At 41.1% G+C, this 26,019-nt stretch overlaps 2 protein-coding genes across 6 annotated transcripts; both read right to left on the bottom strand.

The window, feature by feature from the left end:
- Nucleotides 1-1,181: 1,181 nt before the first annotated feature.
- e2f2 (E2F transcription factor 2) lies at nucleotides 1,182-14,459 on the bottom strand. Of its 5 annotated transcripts, none has more exons than XM_017302382.1 (8): nucleotides 14,078-14,457; nucleotides 13,578-13,866; nucleotides 6,340-6,490; nucleotides 5,770-5,989; nucleotides 4,902-5,063; nucleotides 4,678-4,792; nucleotides 4,386-4,575; nucleotides 1,182-2,802 (listed from the first exon to the last, which is right to left on the bottom strand). In XM_017302382.1, exons 2-8 carry the CDS (start codon nucleotides 13,851-13,853, stop codon nucleotides 2,516-2,518), a joined length of 1,401 nt encoding a protein of 466 aa, XP_017157871.1. In that variant the 5' UTR covers nucleotides 13,854-13,866; nucleotides 14,078-14,457; the 3' UTR covers nucleotides 1,182-2,515. The 5 variants fall into 5 exon arrangements, with proteins under 5 accessions (XP_017157871.1, XP_008398177.1, XP_008398178.1 ...); XM_008399955.2 differs by having other exon boundaries at nucleotides 14,248-14,265; XM_008399956.2 differs by having other exon boundaries at nucleotides 4,386-4,572; nucleotides 13,578-14,459.
- A 4,294-nt stretch (nucleotides 14,460-18,753) lies between these two features.
- id3 (inhibitor of DNA binding 3) lies at nucleotides 18,754-20,549 on the bottom strand. Its single transcript, XM_008399959.2, has 3 exons — nucleotides 20,135-20,549; nucleotides 19,773-19,847; nucleotides 18,754-19,493 (listed from the first exon to the last, which is right to left on the bottom strand). Exons 1-2 carry the CDS (start codon nucleotides 20,429-20,431, stop codon nucleotides 19,794-19,796), a joined length of 351 nt encoding a protein of 116 aa, XP_008398181.1. The 5' UTR covers nucleotides 20,432-20,549; the 3' UTR covers nucleotides 18,754-19,493; nucleotides 19,773-19,793.
- Nucleotides 20,550-26,019: the final 5,470 nt, after the last annotated feature.

The raw sequence follows: 26,019 nt of genomic DNA, 5'->3' as shown, positions 1-26,019 counted from the left end.
TAAAGATAAAGTTAGTAATTTTTCAAACAAACATGAGCATTTAGTTTGTGAGAGACTGAGCCTTAAGGAACTGATCACAGCTTCAGCTGAGCTCTGACAGGAGCAGCCAAATGGTGACAATGGATGGACACCGGAGTTACCGCTGGCACAACACAATACTGCCCTCTACAGGCAAAACAGCGGCACTATCTGTGGTCACAGTAAACACTACGTTTTATTCAGATAGATTTTTGTCCACATGGTATAAGGTACACATGCTGCTTTATCTGACTTTTAAGTACTTTGTTAGATTTTTTTTTTAAATCAACAAGTTGATAATCATGCTAAGTTACATCTTTCGATTTAAATCAATTTAATGAGATAAAATTTCAAAATCCATCCATTTTCTTGCACCCTTGTCCCTCAGTGGGGTCGGGAGGGTTGCTGGTGCCCATCTCCAGCTAATGTTCCAGGCGAGGGGTGGGGTCAACCTGGGCAGGTCACCAGTCTGTTGCAGGGCAACACAGAGACACACAGGACACACAACCATGCACACACACACACACACACACACCTAGGGACAATTTAGAGAGACCAATTAACCTGACAGTCATGTTTTTGGACTGTGGGAGGAAACTGGAGTACCTGGAGAAAACCCACCATGCACAGGGAGAACATGCAAACTCCATGCAGAAAGACCGGGGCTGGGAATTGAACCCAGAACCTTCTTGCTGCAAGGCAACAGCTCTACCAACTGCGCCACTGTGCAGCCCCAATTTCAAAATCAAGTGTATTAAATGTAAATAAATACAATAACTAAGTGGTGAAAACACACCAGGGCAGCATCATCCCATCTTTGTTTGAGATCTAATGGAGGTCAAATGAAATCCTCAACACTTTCCCAGACTGTTTCTCATCTGTTTTCTAAATTCCTTATATCACAGAATAACTTTTTAAGATCTCACAGCCAACTTTATGTTGTTAGAAATGCTTTGTTTTAATAATATTTCAATTCTAAAGGTGTTACTGTCCATCGATCTAGGGCGGGGATAAAGAAGCATAACTCAGCTTTCCAAAAAATCAGTTGAAATAAATTTACGTTTCAATTTATTGGGGTGAACCTGTAATTTTAAAACACAAGATAACTTAATTTTAAGGTGGTTTAGAGGCTATTTTGTTGAAATAAACTCACTCAGTTGTAAACAAAGTATTTATTCAACAACTCCAAAACAGAACACACAATATAAAAAAATAATAAGTGCTGCATGTCTTATAAAACAGTCAATAAATCCTGAAAACATGGTATAAATACAAGCAGATTTATGTACAAATACCAAAAAGAATAATGCTCATTGGAAAAAAATGAATTCTACAAATCTTCAAATTATATCCTCTATTCTATTTAATAAAAAACTCACACGCAAACACACCATGACACCCATTTACCAATCTGCCAAACACACAAACACAATTTTCAAGTTTTGTTAGGACAGGACAGGTAGCTTATCTCTGCAGTCTAGAGGGAAAGCCAAAAAATAATAAACTTCAGCAAAAAAAATCAAATATTTAAATCTCTAGAACACTTACAAAAATAATAATAATATTAATAATAATAATAATGAACCCCCAATCCCACCTCACCTGTAACACAGGTGCTATTTTTAATTGATTTCAAATTATTTCCTTGGAAATACAATAATGGTCTTTAACTACTAAATACAGAAATATTTTATGACATCTGCAGTCAGAGTCAGATTAACAGGGGAGGTACCAGATTAGAATCAAAGCTGCCAAACCAGAGAGTCAGTGATTGCTTCTCAACAGGGGCCATCATTTCCATCATCAAACAGTCGACACCGTTTGGCGCCGGACACACAGAACCCGATATTAAATGTCAAACAGGGAAAAGTGAAGCTGATGGGACAGAAACATCAGATACAGTGGGTCCAATGTCTCTGCACAAATTTCACAGACATCTTTATAAGAACTGAGACAGAGGCTGGACTTCATCACAGCTTTTTCTGATACAGGTGAAAAGACATTTTTAAAAAAACACCTGAATCAGAACCCCATGCAACTATAGCTTACTTTTATCCAGTGATTAAATCCTGTAAAGCTGAACCAGATTTAAAGCTGACATAATACGAGGCTGCCCCCTACAGGTCAAATCCTTGTAGGCTTTGGAGTAAAAGAAAACCCTGAGTTGGTCACAATGAACATGCATCACATTTTCTCCACATGAAATGTTATGCACCAAAAGCTGCTCCTCTTTTGATCCGATAGTTTCTAATCTCCTCAGCACAACCTGGAAATGTTCCTACAAACCCACAAACATCCCTGCATTTTACAACTCTGACTTCATGCCCGCTCAGTCACGCCACAACTAGTCCAAATGGTTTTGACTGTAAAACCAACAATGGCTCAAAAGTAATAAAAACAAGCAATGGCTTCATAGTGTAATATAATTTTCCCCAATCAGGCATTGCTTTAAATATTTCACACATTTTGTTTTTCTTAAATCATTGCCCAATCTTCCTCAGCTCTTCAGTAAATCTCCAAGATCGTAGGTGTCGAAGAAATCCGACACCCCTTCGCTGTCCTCCAGGCTCCAGAGGTAGTCGCTGTGGTCTAACGGTGGAGAGAAGCTGACGAAGGGAGTGCTGGGGTCTGTGGTGAAGGAGGCGCCGGGCAGCTGGTCCTCTGTGATCTGGAGCAGACTGGGAGGCAAACCCAGCAGCCCCTCCACGTCGAGAAGAGAGGGAGCAGAGGCAGCGGCTGAGGAGGGGGCTGAAGCTGGAGAAGGAGATGAAGTGGATATGCTCACTGCGAGGAAAACGGAGATAAAACGCAGGAAGCAAAGGTGATTAGTCTCAGAACAAAGGAACTTTACTGAAAACCTGCAGATGAAATAAGTGATAAACTTGATTTCTATATGAAGCTGTGGCAGCTGCAGATGTCACAAGCTACGTTTCCAATGACCACATAATGGGGCAATTCGACTTTTGAAAATAAATTTGCTTAATGGAAAAACACCATTTAAAAAAAAAAAACGCTCTGCTGCTAGGATGAGGTGGGTTTTTTTGGCCGTGTCAAAATTGATTTGATTTAACAAAACCGCAACGGAAATGCACCACAAGTCACATGATCACCAACCGGGCGCTGCCATTGGTGCAAACCATGAAGAAGACGACAGGAAGTAGTTGGAGAATCATGGCACAGCTTTTTTAATGACTTAATGGGTGAACAAACTTATTCACATGTGAATTTTGTTGGATTTCTTTTATAATGAAAACATGGTAATTGCAAAGTTGTGTTTTTTTCAACATTAACAAAAATATTGACAAAGTTTTGCATAATAACGGAAATACAGCTACAGATTCAGACTGCACTGGTAAAAACGACTTAAAATAAATCCTCATTTCACTCTACTAGCAAAATGTTATATTGGGGAAAAAAATAAAACATCCACCCTTTGATTTAAAGACATTTGGGGAAATGATTGTTACCAGTTGAAACATTCCCCTTTTATATGTTTTGGTTACAGAACCAAACGGCTCCTGGTTTGGTTCTGTAACATCTCAAGGTTGAGACCATTCCTGGGTCTGTCACAATAAAGTTTACCGGGCAATAAATTGTCCCAGAAATTATTGAGATAAACAATAATATTGTCATTTTGAAACCATCTTAAACTCATAATAATAATAATAATAATAGCAGCATAGAACATTTCACACTAGAACTAGAAGACATTTTAAATATTCAAAATAAAAACACAACAACCAAAAACAATACAAAAAAGGAAATAAATATAAATACATAAAATAAATCACACAGCTGAAATCATAAAAATGGATTATGAAGTCTCTGCAAGCAAAATTACCCTTCAACAAACAATATTAATCATTAGACTGGAAATGTTTTAGCTCATTTTAATTCATCATGCCATTAATTAATTAACTAATTGATTATTGCGACAGGTTTAACCGTTCCTCTCAGCATCTCTCTGGACTGTCCAGAGTTCTGGACCCTTTTTCTGTCATCCAGGTTTCTGCAGGGTTTAAGTCTGAGGACTGAGTCGTCCACGGCAGAAGGTTGAGTTTCTGTCTGATTAATCTTTTCTGAGTTGGTCTGGATGCTTTGAATGAAAGCCAAAAGGCTGAAAACATTTTCTGGCAGAGTAAACCATTTTCTTGTTTAAAAAGTGCTGGCAAATCAAAATGTTCCAAAGAGAAGCAGGTCCATACATTTGTTTTGATTTTTTATTGAAAGATGTGAATAGTGACACATAAAGCTGTCTACATCTGTCTGAATGAACAGGAATTATGTTCATATTTTGTCTGAAAATGGTCATTATGTCATTATGAAAGTTGAAGAGGAGCAGAAATGATGCCAGCACCCTGACCCACCTTCAACAGGCTCGTCTTTGACAGCCTGGCTCTGCGGCGTTCCCGTGGTCGTCACCGGTTTCTTCAGGTCTTCCTTCTTAGGGGTGACTGCGCTCTTAACAGGGCTGGCATCTTCAAGCCCTTCCTCAGGACACAGGTACACCTCTATAGGCCCGTTCCTGCTCTTTAAATAGATCTGTAATGAGCCCTGCTGCAAGGAGACAAAGGAAAACCAACAATCAACATGTTACATTTACACTAACGTGCACTGGAGGTCGGATGGAGGTCGTTAGAGTCTCATATTCAGTCTCACCCCAGCAGTCTCCGGCACCTCCAGCTTGGTCTCAGCCGGAGCTTTGACTGCGATCACCGTCTGGTCTCGGAGGCTGCCGATGGAGCGGATGTCCTGGTACGTCACGTATCCCAGAGTGCAGCGGTGCGTCAAGGGCAACAGTAGCAATAAAAGGTGAGTGTGTGTGTGTGTGTGCGTGACTGGACACATATGATAAACATGATGGAGCTTTGTGGAAAGGATATCTCTGGCTGTCTTTGAACTCTGTGAGCTGTTTGAGCTGAGTGGTGCTGGACTGGATCAGGTCATCCAGAGACCGCTCCGCTCTCTCCAGATCCCCCAGCTCTCTCCTCAGAGCAAAGGCCTTTTCCCCTCCAGCAACGCCGCCTTCAAAAACATTCCCCATCCTGAAAAACACACACGGAAAAAACAGGAACATAAACAGGCTGGTCTACTTTAACACATCCTAACAGACTGAAAAGTCAAACAGGATGAAAGTGTTTTATCTCTTCTTTTGTTTTGTTTTGTTTTGTGCTTCTTATGTTTCGTAAAGCACTTTGTGGTTTCTGACATGCAACCAGGTGACATGTAAAGAAAGTTTACTTACTGTTTGATTAAATTACATTGCTTCTGAAAACAGTTTGAATTCAACTGAAGTTTTTTGTTCTGTTCTCATGTAAAACTGCTGGTACTGTAAATTATTTTTCCTGGCATCCATTTCAGTTGATGTTTCACAATGGGGAAACAGAAACTTTGGTTTCAACAGAAAATGTCTGAGCCAGCCTGAAGCTCCACTTGTGCAAGAATCAATGGTGCAACATCACTTACAGTAACATCAGCCCAGTTAATGTCGACATGCATTTAGGTTTCACTTATTTTACAGAATAAGTGAGTAAAGTAGTTTTCTCCCATTGTAACCACAAACCTTTGTCACATCACAAACCTGTGACGTGACAAAAGTTTGAAAAGTTGAAATGGCCTGAACACTTTTGGACGACTCTGGATGTTTGTGAAGAACGTCACACTTTAGAACTTAGTGACCCATTTCTACAACTACAAAAAAACACACACATTTTAGCTGCAGTGCACTTTCAGCTCTGCATTCACACTTACAGCCACTGGATGTTGTTTTTGGATTTCTTTCGGATGAGCTGCACGCCTTCCAGGACGTTGGTGATGTCATAGATCCGCCTCTTCTGGACCTCCAGAACTTCAGTGGCCCAGTTAAGGTCCAGAACTCCATCAGCAGATTCTGCGATCAGTCCCACAAACTTCTTGGTCAGCAGGCCCAGCGAAGTGTCGTACCGCGTCCGCTCGCCTGGAGACTTTGGAGCTTAAGGAATTCATATAAAATAATTACCATTTAGGAAACCAAAATATGACATTTTCACCTGATCATTCGAACTTCTCCTAACTCATTTATGTCCATCAGTTCATTTTTAATTTAACTGATTGCTGGTTTAGCCAACATGGAGCTATAAGGTGCTACATGAGGCTCATTCTGCAGTCTGGTTTGCACACAGACACAGGAAGTTTGGTTAGTGATTAGTTCTGCATGCGAGTGAAACTTTCCCGCTTTGATCTGCTTAAAACACAAGCCAGTAAGAATAATAAGACATTATTCAATCCAAAAATTATACAAAAAATGGTCCAATGAACTTGAACAGGTCTAAATGAACCTACTGCTGATGTAGGCAGCGCTCTGTCCTGATTTGCTCCATGAGGCTGACTCACTTCGTGGGCTTGGTAGTCCTGCTGCGACGCTGCATTTCCCTTTTGGTGTGCGAAACTCTGGCAGGTAAAGAGGGTCCTCCAGGTCCAGCTTCCTTTTCGCCTGCACAGAAAAGATTTTGTGCACGTTAGAAAATAAAATTTAAAACAACAAAACTCTGGAAAGGTCGTCTGCGGACAAAAATGCCCCGTCCTCAACGTTTAAATACGTCTATTTGGCTTAATGTAATGAGTAGATCTAGACCATGAAACAAAAGCAAAGAAAAGGGACTAAATAGGGTTTTGTTAAGAGTCGTAAATGTGCCAACAGCCCTCAGGAACACCAACAAAGTGCTCCCCTCACTAGTTCCCAAGCATGAAGTGGGGCCCATTGTGTGGAGGTCAGAAAGCTTTGGGGAGGGGTGATTGCTTCTTGACCCAGCTCCTCCTAAGTGCCAGCAGGTCTCTGGAATCCCTCACTGACCTCCCAGACTCTCGCTGAGCCCCGTCCCTCAGCCTGACGCTGCACAAACCCTCCGCTCACACACAGGATGCACAAACATGCCAAAGCATCTAGTTTCAATCAGAATCACACATTTCTTTGGAGTAGATGTGCACCCATCAAACATTTCTTCAGATTCAGATTTTCTTTTCCAAATCAGCACTAAAGACTATAATTGTTGCTCAGCTAGCTGACTTTTAAACCTCATTCATGCTTCCTAAGCTCTTTACTGTTCCCACAACCACAAAGTCTGTGTGAAGTCAATGTTAAATATTAAGATTTTTTATTCCCAGTTTAGCCTTACCAACATTTAATTATGTTTATAGTCTCACTGCTCTTTAATAGCAATTACTATGTTTGTATTTTTAAAATTTTATATAAGTTGTTTAAGTTAAATTTAAGTTTAAGCTAACTTCAGTTTTAATAACTCATTTTTATTTTTTGCTCCTTTTCCATTTGTTACATTGCTCTGCCTCAAGCATCACCAGCTCACCATCAACACTAATCTGTCTTCCATCTTTCAAATAAATCTCATCTGTTCTGTTTTTTTTATAATCACACTTTTCCTTGTTCGGTTCCTTCATTTTTGCCTTTATAATTTGTCGGTTTTTTTCCTACGTAAAGCCATTGTGAATAAAAAAGCTCCAAAATAAAAGCATGTGGAAAATTTGTCTCTAAAATATTCAAAAGAAAATGCAGTTTGGGAAGCTGACATGCTTTGATTCAATGTTACTTTGAATGTTATTGCCTGGTGTTTGCAAAGCTGATAATGAAGACTGGAGGTATTATTCCTGTGGTGTTAAGACAGAGTATTAATGCATATTAAGGTATTTTTGTTGTTATGAACAACTGAAATACACAGTTATAAACATTATGGATGGACAAATATTACATTTGCATGAAAAATGCAGGTTTATAACATTTGGAATATATTAACCAACAGTTACTGCACTCGATGTGATATTGCATTATATTGTGCAGCCCTAATCCATGCTGTGCATGTTGATACTAAATTTGCCAATTGGATAAACTTTGACTGCCCTTACTGGCAACACAGACTCTGTGTATTTAGTGGCTGAATGTTAGAGTTTGTGTTTAGTGGTAGGAAAAACCTGTAATGAAATTTTCAGCAAAAGTATCAAAATTGAATATTTTCCAGCCATTCTTGTATTTAACCGGCTGGTCACTAATCAGAGTCAAACAGTTTGAATCAGATCGCTGACTGATCACCTGCTGCATCTCTACTTTGTAATCTTAACCTCGACTAAACAACTTTATTGGAGTATTACTTCTGAGCCACTCACAACAAAAGTGAAAGTGCAAAGAATCTCTCCTGAAAGATTCTTCTGTTGTGCAAATCGACAACAGCCTTCAAATGAGAATAAAGGAGACCAATAAACCTTCACTGTGGATGTGGAAGTGCGTCAATCAGTAATCATTGGCCCAGTCACGCTGTGCAGCCTCACAGAAAACAGTAGTGACAGGACCAGTGAGGTGTGGGATTTCAGCTCAGTCCCTGAAACCACCAGTTAATCTGTTCCATCTGTCTGGGTCCTCACCTCACTGTTTATTCTCCCACCTAACTACCAACAACAAAGATCTCTTTGTCACCACAATACACACCAGGTGACTGATTTCGGTACTAGAATATATAATTGCACAACATCTTTTTTCATATGTGACAGAATGTGAGTCCTCAACCACGTGTGGGCAGCTGTGCTCATGAGAGAGATGAGACAACAGAACGCGCCGTTGTCCGAACGCGCTTCCCTGACGTGTCCACCTGTCGCCTGGCGACATCTGGAGCGGGGCGGCCAGCCAAGGCGCCGCTGAAGGGTGACCTCAAATCCCTGAACCACACAGCCAGCCAGAACCAAACTAAACAACCCCAGCAGGGCAGCAACCAGCAAAACCTTTATGTAAGATTGATGTCAGTTTGATACAAATCCTGATTTCCTCCTGCTCAACCTGCTTGTTACTCTCTGAGTAACAAGCAAAAAACTGTTGCATTTTTTAAAAAATGCAACAGTTCCAGTCAAAGACAGACATGCTGAGGGGTTGTAGGAAAGGGACCAACGGTTTCACACTGCAGCTGTGAAGCTGTGAGAGTGTGTGTGTGTGTGTGTGTGTGTGTGTGTGTGTGTGTGTGTGTGTTTAAGGGTGGGGAAATTAGCACCTCCTTTTTTGCATGAGGGATTTTTCTAGTGACTCGTCCCTATGAGACACTTTACATTTCATGAGGGGTAAATAAATGTTTTTGGTCAGACCCTCATGCCTCGTTTCCAATGAGCAGTTCGGTACGGGTTGGTATGCGTCGGTACGGTCGGTATGGGTCAGTACGGGTCGGTATGCGTCGGTATGGGTCGGTACGGGTCGGTATGCGTCGGTACGGTCGGTATGGGTCAGTACGGGTCGGTATGCGTCGGTATGGGTCGGTACGGGTCGGTATGGGTCGGTACGGGTCGGTGCGGTTCGGTTCGCCAGCGGATTCAGGAGAGCCTTTCTACCGCCCAAATGGCTACCATGTCATCTCACTCGTGTGACGACAAACATAACCTACTACTTACCTCATGCTTGCGTCAAGCATGAGGGACATCCACTTTAAAAAAAAGTGGATGACGCACCAGCAGCTCCACCCTAGCCGTACTGTACCATTGTCCTTTGGACCTACAGCTGAAGCGGGTCCTGGAATGGTGCGGTACAGGTCGGTTCTATAAGGTGTTTCTACACTGGAATCGGACCAACGGGCGTACCGAACCACACCAACCCGTGGCGTACAGCTCAGAACCAAGGTATTGGTTATCGTACCTCACAGAAAATACGGCATGTGGACTCTTACAGGAAAGCCACTTTAACAGCATGATGACACTCCTTCATACATTTCCAATGTTCTCTGGCCCGATATCGGAACCACTTGGATCCAAACTTACATTCATCTGGACTAAAAATGAAGGCTAAAAGCGACAGAGCCCTTGCAGTAGCAGCCTCTCAAAATCACTTTCTTTGCCTAATTTTACAGTATATTTTGCTTTTTATCAACTTTATTTTATAACTTGACATATTTATCTTTGCCTCCTTTCTGTTGTTTTACCACGAGGCACCATGTGGACTTTATCTTGAAAGTAGCTATATAAATAAAATGCACTTACTTGTTTGACTCGTTTTATTGGCTCTGTGTTATCTCCTCGTTGAGTGATATATCTTCTGACGTATTTGCTATAACCTTACTCTAGAAACACACAAGCACCGAGTTCCTGCTGCTGTTGTGAAATTCCCAAGCTAATCTAGTGAAGTGGAGGCCTCAAACCAACAAACCCAGTTGGTCAGGCTGCACAGGACTCAGATTCCAACTAATTCAGGGCGAGTTACAGTACGCCTGGAAATATCTGGAGCCTCAAATGCCGGATAGCGAAAGAGGAATAAATCCTGCTGTTTAGCGTCAACAGGTAAAGGGTGAGTTGACCCATTTGGGTTGCTAATGGGGGAGGGGGAGTAGGCTGCTTTGAAATGCAAAGCTCTCCCTGCAGAGAGCAGAAGGCTCCAGGGCTTGCCTCAGGGTGTGGTAAAACAAAGCAAATGATCGGAAGAGCACGAGCATACAGGTGGTGGGATGGTAAATGTCACACCCAGGCATCACTCTGAGTACCTCAAGGGAGGTAAGTCCCCATAAGAAACCCCCTACTCTGAATTCTGCAGTTAAGTGGATGGCGAACAGACGGCCGTGAACTCTGAAAGGACCGAACACTGTAACACATTCACAGCATGTCACAACATTATCAACAGTCAACACACCCGGGTTGAACCTCACGTGCTCACGATTACTCCAGTCAACATGACTAATAAGTAAACCAGAGGTCTCTGCAGGTACAGGTGAGGGATTAAAAACCGACCCGTTCTTAAGAACAAGCTTCATGTCAGCTTCATGCACCAGGACTGCTTTGCAGACACATTTGCTTTGCTTTAGCATCCGGTTTACCTGCCCTGAAACTTTAAAAGCAGTGGTTATTCTGTAGTTTATGTTAAAGGAAGTGAGCCGTGCACCAATAGGCAACATTTCCTGTAATCATCAACAACCATAAAAGCTGCAACATCAGAGACTCTGTGATCTCACAAAATTGTCTTTGAGAACAATAAAATATGTAATCTGCAACTGAAAAATATTCTAAATTAACAAATGTGTTTTGTTTGAATACATTTAACATCCATTGTAAGGAACGCATCATACAGGGTGAGTAGTCAGGCCGAACCCCCATGAACAAGTCAGACATGTTTCAGTCCGTGCCCCACCCAGAGCTAAATGCCAACGTGCTTTTCCCTCGACAAATGGTGTTTTCTCACTTTACTAAAGAGTGCAGAAGACCATTTAACAACAACAAAAAACTACTTTTAGATTCTTTAACCAGGGGAAGAATCAGACATCTTTTTTATAATAACATTAAACTCTATACGATCACTTCTGTGAACCCTATAAACTGATCATATGATTCAGGGCTTTGTAGTTTTGTTGTTTGAACTTTTTGTTTTCTTGTTGCTGTATTAACATTTTAAAACATAACTGAATGCAATACAGCTTAGCTTCAGAGCTGCACTTCTAATTTATAGCTGTGATGAAGAGGCTTTTGTGACATGCTGATAATGCTTTTATTTTAAAATTTGTACACGAGGCTCAGTTTTAACTTAAAAAAATTGTAATACTTATTATTGTTGCTGTTAATAAATACATTAACATATTGTGATACAAAGCTTAGTCCATATTTCACTTCAGGAACATAATGTGGGCAGATATTAGATCCATGTCTCCCAGTTTCAGCGTGTGGATTACTGTGTGTCCACACGTCACATCCAGGGTTGGTTTAAATGAAAATATCTGTCACATGACCCGGTTCTAATATCGGATTAGAGAAGGAGGCGTAAAATTTCTGCACCGTGATGCACAAATCTAGGAACGCAGGCACACGAAGAGCCAGGTGGTAGTTTGTCTCCCACTATCCTTATAATCCTCTTGTAGGGAATATTAGAGGAGGCAGGGGGTTAAATGAGATTTAAAGACCTGCCCACACTTTAACCCCTAACCCTGGTGGAGCACAAAATCTTACAGTCAAAAGCAGATATTATAATAATTATCAATACTTTTCCTAAATTCCTTCAACGTGTTAACACACTGCTTTTATGTGCAGATTAGGGACGGGACAGCTATATCAAGGCATAAAAGTTACACTTTCAGCATAGAGTGATGCACTGTCCCCTCCCCCACCTGTTGCTGACCAATAGATAACAGTTCAGGTAAGAGTAAATGATTTGTACTTTTAATGAGAGCCTAGAAAACATGAGTTTTCTCCACCTGGATGGAACACACAGTGATGTAGCACTCCTCCTTCCCCTACCTATTGCTGCACACTGCTGATAAGCTGTCTGAAAAATGAATACAACACGTTTTCCTCAGTTACAAGAAAGACAAATGCGGCTCTTTGGAACTTTTTCCCGTCATAACGAACAATCAGAGAGGAGGAACTGTTTGAGGTAACCCTGATTTAAACAGAATAGTTGGAAAGAAGAGGAAAGCTTTGTCAGCAGACAACGTCAGGCTCTACTTTAACAGATAGCCCTACATGATTAACCAGAGAACATCAACTCATTCTACTTCAGATGTTACTCTAAAAAACATTGAACAACAAAAGGACTAATCACACCTTTATAAAAAAAGTGTGATTTATTTCACTAACCTGCACACAGGAACTGCATTTAATCATATTTTTGAATTTACTGATATGAATGCTCCATGGAGCATCAAGAGACACGGAGCTATTAGAGAGAATTTTAAAAATAACATTTCCAGTCATGCTGTCAGGTTTGTTTGTTTTCCCCTCTGTTATCAATAACTGACATTTAACGTAATAAAACAAAATTCTGCTAAACACCCACCCCTACCAACAAAAAAAATCAGATTTAGATAAAACTATTAAGTAGCTTGGTATGCTTTTCTATTTTAAACAATAAAGATCATGTTAGATATTTTTGTTTTAGACCATTTAAATACAGTAAATGTGTGATATTTCACCTCTAGGTAATCAGACCATGGGAATCTCATTTCCGCCGTTTCCCAGTATGGAAACAGAAAAATGGCTTCCTCCTCCAGGACAGCCGTTGTTCAGTTATGACCTCCACCAGCTTCAGTTGCATGAACAGGTTCTACAGGTTGTGTGGAGGCTAATGACTGGAGCAGATGGAGCAGCTGTCTCTGGGCAGAATCACCAAAACCAAGTGTTCAAAAACTGTTTTGGGCTCCAACACCCCCCTCTGCACTGTCTGCGCATCACAGAGGGGGCCACTCATCCTACTTTTTCCACAAGAAAAGGGGCCCCAAATCCTTCCAACAACCCCCCCCACCCCCCCCACCCCCTTTTTTCCTCTTTCTCATCCAAAGCATCAATACAAGCATGGCGTCTGGTCTCCTCCAGCTACAGCTGGGTTACTGGTAGAAAGATGTCCCCGATCTTTACAGGAAAGAGAGCAAACATTCATGCACCGCAGCAGCAGCAGCAGCAGCAGTGCAGCAGCATAGAGGCCCCTCTGTGGCTTATCGCGTCAGAACAGAGCGTCCTGCTTAAAACATGGATGCCAATGCAAATTCAGAATTATTCCTCCCACAGCAGCACTTATCAAACCGTGAGTAAAACATTGTGTTCGTGGAGAAAGTGCGAGTGCGTACCGGCAGGCGCCCGGAGGATGATCTGATGGGCTTCGCGTCCGGTCCGTGGGGGGTCGAGTACAGACTGTTGGCTCTTTGTTCGGCCGCTGTCGTGTTGCCGATCTGGGTGAAATATCCGACCGGTACCGAGCTCATCGGCGGGCTGGACAGTCCGCTGCAGAACAGCTCGGTCTTCCCTCCGCCGCCGGACAAAACCTTCATCTTCTGCTGGGCGCAGGAGAGCCCCGCGGCCGGCCGGACCGGTGCGGGAGAGACGCCTCTCGGCATCCGCATCATTTTCCTGAGTAAACTAAATTTAACCGGATTGGTGCAGCGGAGGGAGAAGCTTGTCGTGAGCCGAGCACAGAAATGAAATGCTGAACAACAATCTGACAGTATGATCAATATGAAACGTAAACATGCAGAATGAGCGTGATTTCTTATATTATTAGGATATTTAGATTGCACTCAATGTTATGATCCTTTGTTCTGCAGAATAGTTTAAAGAAAAGTTCCCTTACCAGTCAATAAAAGCGGCTCCCTAAATAAACAAACACATTTAAAAATCCAGCAGTAAAAAGGGGAACAAATGTTGTCAGGATTCTATGAGTTCGGATCCAGGTTAGCGAGTCTGTCTCTGAATCGGAACCAATCCAAGCCTACTGTCCGTACAGCGCACAGCAGCACTCACCATACAACAGAAGAAGAGTCTTTTTAGCGCCAAACTCGATCCCGCGAAATTCAGATCTCCCGCGGTTAGATCTCGCCTCTGATTGGCTGGCGGCACGCTCGGCTTGTCACTTTTGTATGAAACAGTTGTGCAGGGCTGGAGCTGGAGCTCTTAAAGGGACAGTAGCATCAGTTTGACACCAGGCTGTTTATTGTTAGGCTGGCTGAAGACAATAAAAGTGTTATATTAACTATATGTGCATCATTAAAGCCATGATAAACGAGCTTTTAAGAAATACATCTTTATAATAGTATGTAAAGATTTAAAGATTGGAAATGTATTACAATAAATTATGGAAATTACCTAATTCTTGATGAAATTAAAAGGATTTAATTGTTCACTGGACTATGTTGAGTTATTGTGCTTCATATGGCCGTTTATTACCTTTGATAGAAGAAAGAGTGTTAAAGTGTTGTAATAACATATTTACAGCTTCGTTTGATTTTCTTCTGTTCTTATGTTGCAATTTTCTATCTTTTTGTTAAACTTTATTATCTTTCAAACAAGCATCTTTTGAGTGAGGACATCTAACAACAAAATCCCCACATAATTTTTTTAAATGATTACTCTTCATACTCTACTTCACATTTCCCTGTAATAAAGTGGGTGTAGCTAAGCGGAGATGCAGAGGGCAGTCTGTAAATGATAACTCAGTCAGCTGAACTCTTGCTTATTGGCTCACAAGAGATATTGAAAGAAAACACTGCACCCCCATTCACAGCGACCAAACCCAACCACATGACCTGACCCCCACTGGCCAAGACAAAGTAAACTCACTACCACAGCAGGACTATTGTCATGGCTGGATCAGGGTTGAAATTTAGAAAAAAATATGTATGTAAACGTTTTCAGAAATATGTTTTGTTTGTGTGTTTAGCTTATTAGCAATCAAGCCTTGACTGACAGTCAGTGAAGAAACAAGACTTACAACAGTGAAAAGGAATCAGACACTGTATAAAATAAAGAGATCTTATTTTATCTTCATTCTCTGTTTCTTCATCTTTCATAAGGCAAACTGGTGAAAAGTTCCTGTGTTGTGAAATCTACAGACTTGGGATTTTACTTTCTTTTTCAAATTGCATAAACTGAAGTGATCCACCAAAAAAAGGTGGCATACACACATGTTGTTAAATTATATCTGGACTTGGGTGAATTAAACTTAAAATGAACTTTAAACCACTAGAGGGGATGTCAGCACACAAAGACATAACCAAAACATTTGATTGTTGTTGCTTTGACATTGTTATGCTTTCAGGTTTTGTCTGAATACCTCAGTGTAAAAGTTTCTCTTACATGAATGATCTTATTCAGAAAGATCTTAAAAAAAACTGAGAGGAAACAAAGTTAACAGTTGAAATAACGGCAAAAAAGCGATAACTGGAGAAGAAGAAAGTAGCAGAATGAGAAAAACGTAAAAAATTTGAAATCTCTTTTTATTTGGTGTCTAATGTGACACTCAGTCTCTTCTTGATTGGTTGATTAGCATCTCATGATGCCTCCTCCTCTGAACTGAAGAAACCAGAGAGGCCATCATGATTCTTTCCTGGCTCAAATAGATCTGATCAAACTGTCATGTTTGGCTGGAATGAATATTTCTGTTTGCATTGTCTGCTTTGCTTTGTGCATCTAAACCAGGAGTCTCTAACTGTAGTCGGATGGCCGGATGTGTCAATGCTTCAACGTGCTTGAATCAAATCAGTAGGTCGTTGGAAGGCCTTTGTTGAACTTAATCGCAGGCTGATGAGGTAATTATCTGACTGATAAACAGCCTCCGTATAAAACATTCCCCCTTTTACCAGTAGTTTTGCATATTTAATCATTAGCAGGCAAACATTAGTGTGATACATAGTGAAATAAATTCTTAGTTTTGTTTATCACCAACTGGTTTTACTTATAATCAGTGATTTAAGTCTTAACTTTGATGTTGGTTATTATGAAATCTTAACCCTGACAAACATACAGGAATCTCTTTGCTTCTTTTGTCTGGTAAAATTTTTCAATGGACATGAAAGCAAATATTTTTTTCATATATAATGAGAGTAACTGGTTTATGAACATGTAAAAACTACTTTCTCTGAATCTAAAGCAAAATTATATTTGAACTGCCTGAAGAACATCTGGTTTACTCGCTCTTCCCTGCAGGAAATGATCTTATGCCATCGAGCATAAGATCTGTGACCACATCTGATCTGTGGTCAGTTTCATGTGTTCACATTCAGTAGATCTCAGCCTGGCTCATTTTGGTGCATTCTTGTCCAACACTCCCATCTTGTGCTGTAAACTTTTACCACAGGTTTTTACTGACTGATAAAAAAGTGAGAAGTACATCAAATAAATGTCTTCATTTTCATTCACACAGTAAACCGCAGCCTAAGATTGTGTCACTGCTCCCTCTAGTGTGCTTTTGAGGAATTGCTTTCCTTGGGTTGGTTAAAAGTTCCTCATGATTATGAAACTATTTCAAGATATTGAGAAAGACCATTTTTTACCACCAGCATTGAAAAAATAAGGAAAGAGGTTTTGAATCTATATATATAGTAATAATAAACATAAACCATTGCTTAAATATGTCCTTAATTAAAATAGTAAAATAGGTACATGTGTATTAATGCTTATGGTAATTAAACAGTTTTGCTAGAAAACATGCTTATTTTATAGGCCAAAAGCATCTGTGAGTATTTTTCTATTTCTTCAGTGAATTTGGGTTGCTGAATTTATTACAAAGTCATTCCACTGAACCCTTACTGATCTGAGTCAGTGTGTGTGGGACCATCGCTTTTTTCAATATCATAGATCAGAAATTACCTTTCTGTAACGATAAAATGTTGGGATGTTTTTCATGAGCCACAGTGGCAGTTTAATTAATTTTGACCAGAAACTACGTGACAGGAATAATTAAATAACTAACCATATAAATATAATGTAGTAACACAATTTAATTTATGAATTCAAGATTTAAATATAAATTTATACATCTAACTAATATAGAATTTTCAAAAATTATTATTATTATATGAAAGTCAGTCTTATTTGCAGTAATCAACTGATATAATTTCAGTTAAATTTAATTAGAAATGTATTCAAACCTGGTTTCCTTTAAACGTACAGCACTTTATAAAACTCTGTTATATATTTCATTCTGAAATCCTCTGCCAAACATCTATTTTTGACATTCCTCTGATGTATGCAACATCTCCAGGATCTCATGCAACAAAGCTGCTGTACAGCCTGAAGGAAACCTCAAACCCTGTGAGGAAAACACATTTTTGATCCCCTGCAGATTCTGTATGTTCGCTCACTTACAAACAAAGCTTTATCATTTTTATAATTATTTTATTTTGATAAAAAAGTCCTAAAAATTATAAATTATATATATATATATATATATATATATATATATCTTTTCAGTTTGAGCTGGTGGTGCTATAATGTAATTACACAGGGGGACCAACAACTTCGTCCAAGTCTTTATTTTATTTGAAGAACTTGAGATTCTAGATTAAAAAAGAAAACAAAAACATATTTTAGAAAATTCAGTTTTTGCTCTTTGACAGTTGTGAGGTGGTAGAAAATGTTTTTAAAAAGTCAACCAATTCTCTTAATTTTCTTCAAATTTAGCCAGATGTTTAAAAACAGATTAATAACTTTAAATAAATAAAAACCTAATAGTAAAAAATGTTTATTTATGCAGCAGAAATGTGACTTGCTTGATAAAGAATTTAGACAATAGCTTCTAATTACCACTAGAGGGAGCTGTAGCTTTGTTAACGGCAAGTAGAGTAAAGGTAAGAAGTAGGTCATCGTGTTCATGTTTTCAGTGACATTTTTTTTGTCTTTTTTATAGGTTTGTAAGCGTGTAAAAATAGTATGAGCATAAAATCTGCTCTTCTGTGTAATTATTCAGAGGTCACACTGAGGTTAGAGCCTCGACTTTCAAATTCAGTTGTTTTCAAAGTCAGATCATTCTCTGGAGCGGATCATGCTGCTAAGATCTTGAGATCTATTAGAAATCTCACATGTAGTGATAATTTATAAGACTATATGCACAAAACTTTGCACAAATAATTTTTAAAATAAAACTTTAAGCATTCACTGCAAGAAATAAAGTTCTCACCACACTTTTTTTTTCTTTTTTGATTGAAACCTGTTTTACACCTGCAAGGTCACACAAGGGGACACTTTTTTCTTTTTTTGCTATTTTGTGGCGTAAGGAGCTATCTCGTCATCTTCACCACGTTAGAAGCTGCTGACGCTGGCCGTTACTCCTTCAATGGAAAAATAAAAAGCATTCACAGGAAACTCCCTTTGCTTGATTTCCAACCACCCGACCTCAAGATTCATCTGAACACATCCTGTTATATCAGCCCTTCGTTGTCATTCAAGGCCCAGAAGTCACATCAGCGTCACTGGAATCTACTAAAGAGACGACTCATTCATTTTTTAAACGCTTAAATACGCCACACAAACTGTTTCACATCATTTTTTTTTTTATTTCATAACATAGATACAAATTAAACTTTAAAATAAAGAGTTTATGAAACTCACAGCAGGTTGTCTGTAGAAATAAGACAATCCCTACAAACGTTTATAATAAACTCTAGTATAGAGTTTAGAATATATCAGCTAAAAGTCCCGTTAAAAAATAAAAACAACAAAAAAAAACATCCAAAATGACTCACATCTTACAAACCCACAGCAGATATGTACACATGCTTTAACAGACAAACAGTCTGTTTTAGGGGTTGGGGGGGGGAGGGTCTTAAGTGAGGTGAGGTCTTGGTGCAGATCATTTCAGATGGTAAGTGATGTTTGGAATGCATTAAAAATGTAAAAAAAAAAAAAAGAAAAAAAGGATAAATATTTCACTTCTTCTAAAAGAAACTGCATTTATGAAGGGAAGACATAAACATCGCTTTCAGTTTCCAATTCCTCTGCTTTGGTGTGTTGATTTTGTCTGTCCAGGAGCCAAAGAATGAGTCTCTGTTTTCTCGCTCATGCACTGCTGCTGTTGATCCCCACTCATCCCAGAAACAGTTCAATGTTTTCTTCTTTCCTCTGTCTTTAAACCCTCCGCCTCCTCTTCTGTCTTCTCCCTCTTTTCCAAATACCTATCCCCCCCCTTTCCTTCTTCTTTCTTTCTTTCTTATTTTTTTTGCCCCTCTTGTCCTCTTGCCCGGAGTGAAGTGGAGACATGTGTTTCCCTGCACCTGCATGGAGAGAAAGGAAGAAAAGTGAAGTCAGATCTCTGCCTCCCACCCTCTCTCCCTCCCTCCCTGCAGAGCGGAGCAGACAGACTGGCGCCTAGCATGGAACTTTCATTAACCCCAGGCAGATAGCAATGAATCCGCTCCACGTTCACTGGCCTGTTTAATTGGCTGCACATTGAATGTTCTTTTAGCACACAGTTCGTTTAAAAACACAACTCGTGCTCCCATACGACGGATTTATTTAAAACACGTTTCTTTACGGAGGTGTATGATGCGTACCAGTATTGTTCCATCCACATCCTAATGGCACAATCGTTCTTCTTCTTTGGAGAAATTGCGAGTGATGTCCGCAGCCTGAATGAGAAGCAGAAAGAAAACAAAGAGTTTTAGCAGCTGGCAGCATGTGACAAACTGATACAAGAATAGCTTAGATGTCAGCGATGAGGTGTAATCACAAAAGATCACTATCGGCCTCTGGACCACAAACAGTTTAAAATAGAACAGAAGCAGAGAAAAGCTCCGTCCTGTGCAAACAGAGGCTTAAGATCCACACTGAGACTCCATGTGCGTTTTGTTGGGGATGTTGCATGAGAAGCACCAGCCCACCCTGCAGCCCCCCACCTCCTCCATCTAACCCTCACCTTTATGGATAAAACCATCTCCGGCGCAGACGCGTCCTCCGCCTCCAGCGCGATCTGCAGGTCGAAGATGTAGTCGATGACGTGCTGGAGGATCTCCACCTGGCTCACCGACTTGTTCTGCGGGATGCACACCAGCTCCTTCAGCTTGGAGTAGCAGTCGTTCATGTCGCACAGCGCGCTCACAGACTCATCCACGCACGGGTGTTTATTCCGGCCGATGGCCAGGCTCTGCTCCGAGATGCAGCACACGGCCTTGTAGCAGCTCCTCACCGAGCGGACGGGACTGATGGCCTTCATGCTGGGACGATAAAGCGATGGGGAGACGCCGCGGCTGGTTGTCCTCGCTGTGAGTTTCGGGTACTTTCCTTCGGGTTCGCGTTCAGATCGGCTACAGAGATGTGACAGCGGCGTACTGTAACGTTTTTATACGTCGCGGACGCCTACGTACCGCCCACTTTTCGCATGGCGTTGTGATTGGCGAGCGCGAAAAAGAGGTGCGCGCTGATTGGTTGAACGTACCTAGTGGCTGGAGTAGCAGGAATGAGGAAATTTGGATGAGATGCCTGAAGGGGTTTGTCACTCTGTGTGTTAGCGATCTTCTTCAGGTGCTTTCTTTATTTGATATGGATAAAATTACAAAGTAAATAACACGATCCCCTGCTTCTGACTAGTTTCAACAAATGTAGTGCTGCCTGAAGGTTTACTGCATGTTTAGATAGATAGATAGATAGATAGATAGATAGATAGATAGATAGATAGATAGATAGATAGATAGATAGATAGATAGATAGATAGATAGATAGATAGNAGATAGATAGATAGATAGATAGATAGATAGATAGATAGACAGACAGACAGACAGACAGACAGACAGACAGACAGACAGACAGACAGACAGACAGACAGATAGATAGATAGACAGACAGACAGACAGACAGACAGACAGACAGACAGACAGACAGACAGACAGTGTGTATTTAAAAGATTTTCGGACTAAATGACCCCAAACTGATGTAATATGGGCAAAGGGTCAGTGAAACCAGCTTGTTTCAACACAAATCAAGTTATGTAATTTGGAAGAAGCAATCAGTTTCAGTCAGTTTCCTGTTATCATCTTGCATTATAAGCATCTTCTGCCTCGTTGTTGCTTATTAAGAATTCATTTCCATATATTATCAGGACTTTTCAGATGATAAAGTCTGCCACCCTCTGAGTGAAACTGTCATAAATGTTGCTTTGGAGCAGATTTATATGTTGCCCCCTTTGAGTTTACACCGAAGCACGTCCCGTTCTGCTCCTATTTGGGTCTTATTTTCCCCTTTTCTCACAATCCTGTTTTGTGGAGGAATGCAGGCCTGAGCCAGCTGTGTGTCCTATCCCGGCCCAGCTGTGTTGATCTAACGCGCCAGTCCCAGACATGCTGGCGCCAGCCTCCCGACGTCATCCATTCACCCCGACGCACACTCCCCTCTCTGGCAGACGGCCCGCCCTCCCTCAAGAACCAATCGGAGCGGAGAGGCGCAGAGGCGCTCGGAGATCTGATTGGCTGAGAGGAGCTGCCAGTCATGAATGGAGCCGCCGCTCCGCAGTCTTCTTCTTTGGATCTGAAGTTGTATTCAGCTAAATTACGTGGTAAAACTTTAAGGTAATAAGTTTTAAGATGTAATAAGAACAGCGACAATAAATAAGTACTTTTAATAAGTGTAACACACTGCTTGTTGTTATTAATCTTATTATCACTGTTTTTGGTGCCTGGCACAGCAATGACGCACAATCACACGTTCTTCAAGATGTTTTTTAGTTATCACAATAATGATAATCATTAACATAACATGAGATGAGGGGAGGGGGATGGGGGATTATTAGGAAGATCATTAACGTCTCATCTTAAGACTCGGATGTGTGTGTGCGTAAAAACCCACGGTTGGAGATATCCCTCCAGTTACGCAGAGGTTGAACAGATGTTAAAGCTAAAACTGCCTTCCTCCTGATCCCCCCACCCTCCCGCTCCTCCTCCTCACAACCACTGACCCTATGTGACAAGTCACTCAACGACCTCACTTCAGAGCAAACCATAATATTGAACCGTGAGACAAGACTTCGATCCGCGCGCTGTTTTAAAGAGGCATCATGTGAGCGGCGCCGGTTGTGCAAACAAAACTTTGACCTTAAATAGCTTTCTTAAATATGTCAAGAGAGAAGGGGTGTGTGAAGGGGGGGAAATATCGCTTCACATTTCCAAGTTCTGATGGGAAAATAACCGCTGGAGCTGACTTCAGGGAATGAAGCTACCAAGGAAACGATCTGGTCTGAGGTCAATTCATCAAATTGCGGTTATTTCATTTAGAAAGACCAAACTTTTTTTTGTTTTTTCCCTCCCTCCCCTCCTCTCCCCTCCCCTTTTCTTCCCTTTTCTTTTCTTTTTTTTTTTTTTGCATACACCCCTGCCTGACCATTGCATGAGTCTGGGTACATCTGTGGGAACACACACTCACACACGCAGCAGTGTGTCTGGGCAAAGATCAGGTGCTCGCTGGAAAGGCAGCGGACACAATCGGGTCTCTCTTTCAATGGATGGGAGAATTCCGAGGCCGGCGTCAGTGAGTCTGCCTCTCCCTCTCCCTCCCCTCGCCTCTCCCTGCTCCTCTGTGCAGCTGGACGCAGACAATCAAGCCATCAACAATCGTCACGCATAATTAGCAGCACCCTCCTTCCCCTCCCTTTTATCTCACTCTTTATCTGCCTCTCAATTAAATTTTAGACCATTGTATTTTATTTATAACCACTTAGTTCAAAGAGAAAAAGAAAATGGTAATATTCCTTGAACAAGAGAGGAACTCGTGAATGTAGGTGTTTCCACAGCTGCTGAGCTGCTCATATTCTCACCGAGCATCTTTATGACCCAATCAGCGTGTTTCAAGACAAACAGAGTGTCTCCTTTTACTCAACAGGAAAGAGTGTAGAGTAACGGGAGTCGTCTTGTGAGATGAGATTTAAAGGAGTGTCCAATGGAGAGGCCGTGTTGTACAACCAGTGTTGGATAATTAGGAGGCAAGAAACACACCAAAACTTACATTCTTCGAGTGTGTGGTGTGTTTTGTGTGTGTCATGCAGGATTCCTTGTCATCCTCTGCTCAGGGTTTTCTGTCTGTGCTTCATCAAAGACTCTTCAGTCTTCTTCGCCGGCTTTGAACGGCCTACACATCCCCAGCTTTTGTCCCTTGTGACCCAGGCGGTGACACAACATTTTCTGCACATTGTTGTCTTGTATCGGCCGCTTGTTAAGAGCCTTAGAGTCTCTTGTTCAATATGCATGATGATGATTTTGCAGGAATTTTAGATGAGAGAGAAAGAAAGAAAGACAGAGAGGGAGAGAAAGAGAGCGCCTAATCTCTGAGGAAATTAACTGACGTGTATCACGTTATTTCATTCAGTCCAAGAGCAACCCACTCTGTGACCGATGTGGCTGAGAGGAGCTGTGGGGGGACATTTACACACAAGGATTCACTTTTCCATCTAATCATGGAGATGAAACAACTTTTCTGGAAAGTGATGGCACTAAACATCTGCTTACGTATATGCAATGTCTTACAAAAGGATTTACATCCATGTTAAAACCACAGTGTTTTTTTCACTGGGATTTCATGTGGTAGACTAAAGTACAGTAGTGCATGTGAAGAGATTTTCTAAATGTATTTGGGAAAGTGTGGCATGTATTTCTGTCCAGTCCCCTTAACTCTGCAGATATCTCAGTAAATTCAGCTGTTTTCTGAAGGCCTCAGAGGATCTTTAGAGAATATCAATCAACAAACAGCATCAAGAAGACAAAGGAACACGATTGAGTATCTGTAGCCTTGAAAAGTCTTGAGGATTGATTTTAACAGATTCCTGCTTGAGATGTTTTGCAAAGTAAAATAATCAAAAAAAAGTTTTAGAGCCAAATACTGCAGCGATTAAAGACTCTTCTACAAGTATTGACTAGGATGCCTGAATGCAAGTATAATAATGGACTGCTTTGTTTGGGTCCATCAAATGAAGACCCACTGAATACATTGAAATAGCTCCAGTTGTAACATGATAAAATGTTTTGATACTTATCCAAGAAACTGCATGTTTTTAGATAAATAAGGCAGTTAGAGCACATAAACATGAAGCTTTAAATTTCGACACCTGGCAGATTAAGCCTCTAATCTCAAAACGTTTCTGATTTTGAGGGCATTGTGGGAACTGAGCTGTTGTCAGGTGGCCCATCTACGTCCTTGAAGTGAAGATTTTACCCGCCTCTCTGTCTCTCTCTCTCTCTGTGAGCAGGTGGGAAACGACCCACAGAAAGCCATAAAGCCCACAGGCGCCACATAGGGGCAAAACAAGCTGAATCTACTGTTCAGGAGACAGAGGACACCAGGTGCTGGTCACACCATTGTTTTGTCGTTTTCGTCAACTTACTGGAACAGTTGGTCTGTGCTGTGGCCGTAAGAAAAGGACAAACATCTGGGGTTGTGCAAGGAAGGCCAGACATGGTTATTGTGGTAGCTGGCACTTCGCTGAGTGTAGGAGAGCGTGATCAGATCAGTCACAACGCCTTCCATCATTCCATTGGTGCAACTTGGAGGAAACTCTGAATTTCACTTAGTCATTTTGGACAGGAAATGTTTATCGGCTCATAGAAAGATAGCTGGATTCTTCAGCTCCAGCATGCCGCACTTCCAAAAACTGAATTACCACACCAACAATTAGACAATCATCAGAAAGTGGCTTGCCTGAAACCGTCCTCTAAAGCAGCTTCCCTGTTCTGAGAACTGGGCCTCCAGACAGCACAAAGTGGCCAACTGTTTTCTCCACAGCTCGTTCTTTGGTCTCATTTGTTGTGGAGCTGCATTCTCAGCTTCAACCAAAATCACGATGGATGAAACATTTTGCAGATTACAACCAGATGATGGCCATGTAATTATTTTTTTTGCAACAGTCGCTCTTGTGTCACAGCAGCTCCTTGTGCAGATTTGCATTGCGGTGAAAACACTTTAAACTCCTCTAAGCTAGATTTTTGACCTTGCTTTTAAGGATAAGCTTGCACACTAGAATCCCACACACTGCAGCTTGTTAATAATGAGTCTTTGAATTTGCCATCCAGATCTGATCCTGGACGCACCAATGGCTTTTAAAAGACAGCTGGATCTGCTTGCTTCAAGACATCCAAGCTGGAGAAGATACATGTATGGGAAACTAAAATGGAAACAAACTAATCCCACTATTTTTCATCTTGTCCAACGACATATCATGTTGCAGTCAAAGACGTTTGGTAAAAAAGTTAGAGAGGACAGAGCTGCCATTTTAAAAGACAAAGTCAAATTTACATCTGTGTTTTCTCTCACACAAGTTCATGCATGGGCCTCAGTAAGTGGATGTAGAGTTCAGTAGGAGGAAATGATCTCAAAGAGACCAGAGCAAAGAAAACCGAGGTGGAAAATGTCTGATGGACGTCTGGCGTGAGAGGGGAGAAAGTAATTCACGGACGGTGACAGAATAAGAGACGGGTTGAAGGGAAGAAAGCTGCGAAGGGGGTCCGTCACGGTGGTGGCTGCTGCGAGGGGATCAGCTGGCCGGACTTCACACACACACTCACACACACACACAGCGGCTGCTAAGTCCCTGGTGAGTACATGTGCACCTGTGTGTGTCTGTGTCACGGCTTTCTAGGTCAAGTAGATCCCAGAAACCAAGTGACTTTCTCCGTCTGTCACTGATGTTGTATTCTTCTTTTCTCGCCCCAACCCCCAACACACACACACACACACACACACACACTGATTTAAGGGTCTATATAGTGAATTTCTGATTACCTTCTGAAGTTTTGTGGCTAAGGTCAAATGGGCTAACCAATAACA

This window comes from Poecilia reticulata, linkage group LG22 (genome assembly GCF_000633615.1).
Source record: "Poecilia reticulata strain Guanapo linkage group LG22, Guppy_female_1.0+MT, whole genome shotgun sequence".
Classification (NCBI taxonomy): Eukaryota; Metazoa; Chordata; class Actinopteri; order Cyprinodontiformes; family Poeciliidae; genus Poecilia; species Poecilia reticulata.
This window is presented reverse-complemented; position numbering and strand designations above follow the sequence as displayed.

What these genes read in the sequence shown, in the direction of transcription:
- e2f2 (XM_017302382.1), bottom strand. Translation starts at nt 13,853, where the DNA reads ATGATGCGGATGCCGAGAGGCGTCTCTCCCGCACCGGTCCGGCCGGCC. An exon ending in AAAAACAACATCCAGTGGCT is followed by an intron (nt 5,064 to 5,769) that starts GTAAGTGTGAAT and finishes TGTGTTTTTCAG; the next exon opens with GATGGGGAATGTTTTTGAAG. An exon ending in AGGTGCCGGAGACTGCTGGG is followed by an intron (nt 4,576 to 4,677) that starts GTGAGACTGAAT and finishes GTCTCCTTGCAG; the next exon opens with CAGGGCTCATTACAGATCTA.
- id3 (XM_008399959.2), bottom strand. Translation starts at nt 20,431, where the DNA reads ATGAAGGCCATCAGTCCCGTCCGCTCGGTGAGGAGCTGCTACAAGGCC. An exon ending in AGATGGTTTTATCCATAAAG is followed by an intron (nt 19,848 to 20,134) that starts GTGAGGGTTAGA and finishes CTTCTCATTCAG; the next exon opens with GCTGCGGACATCACTCGCAA.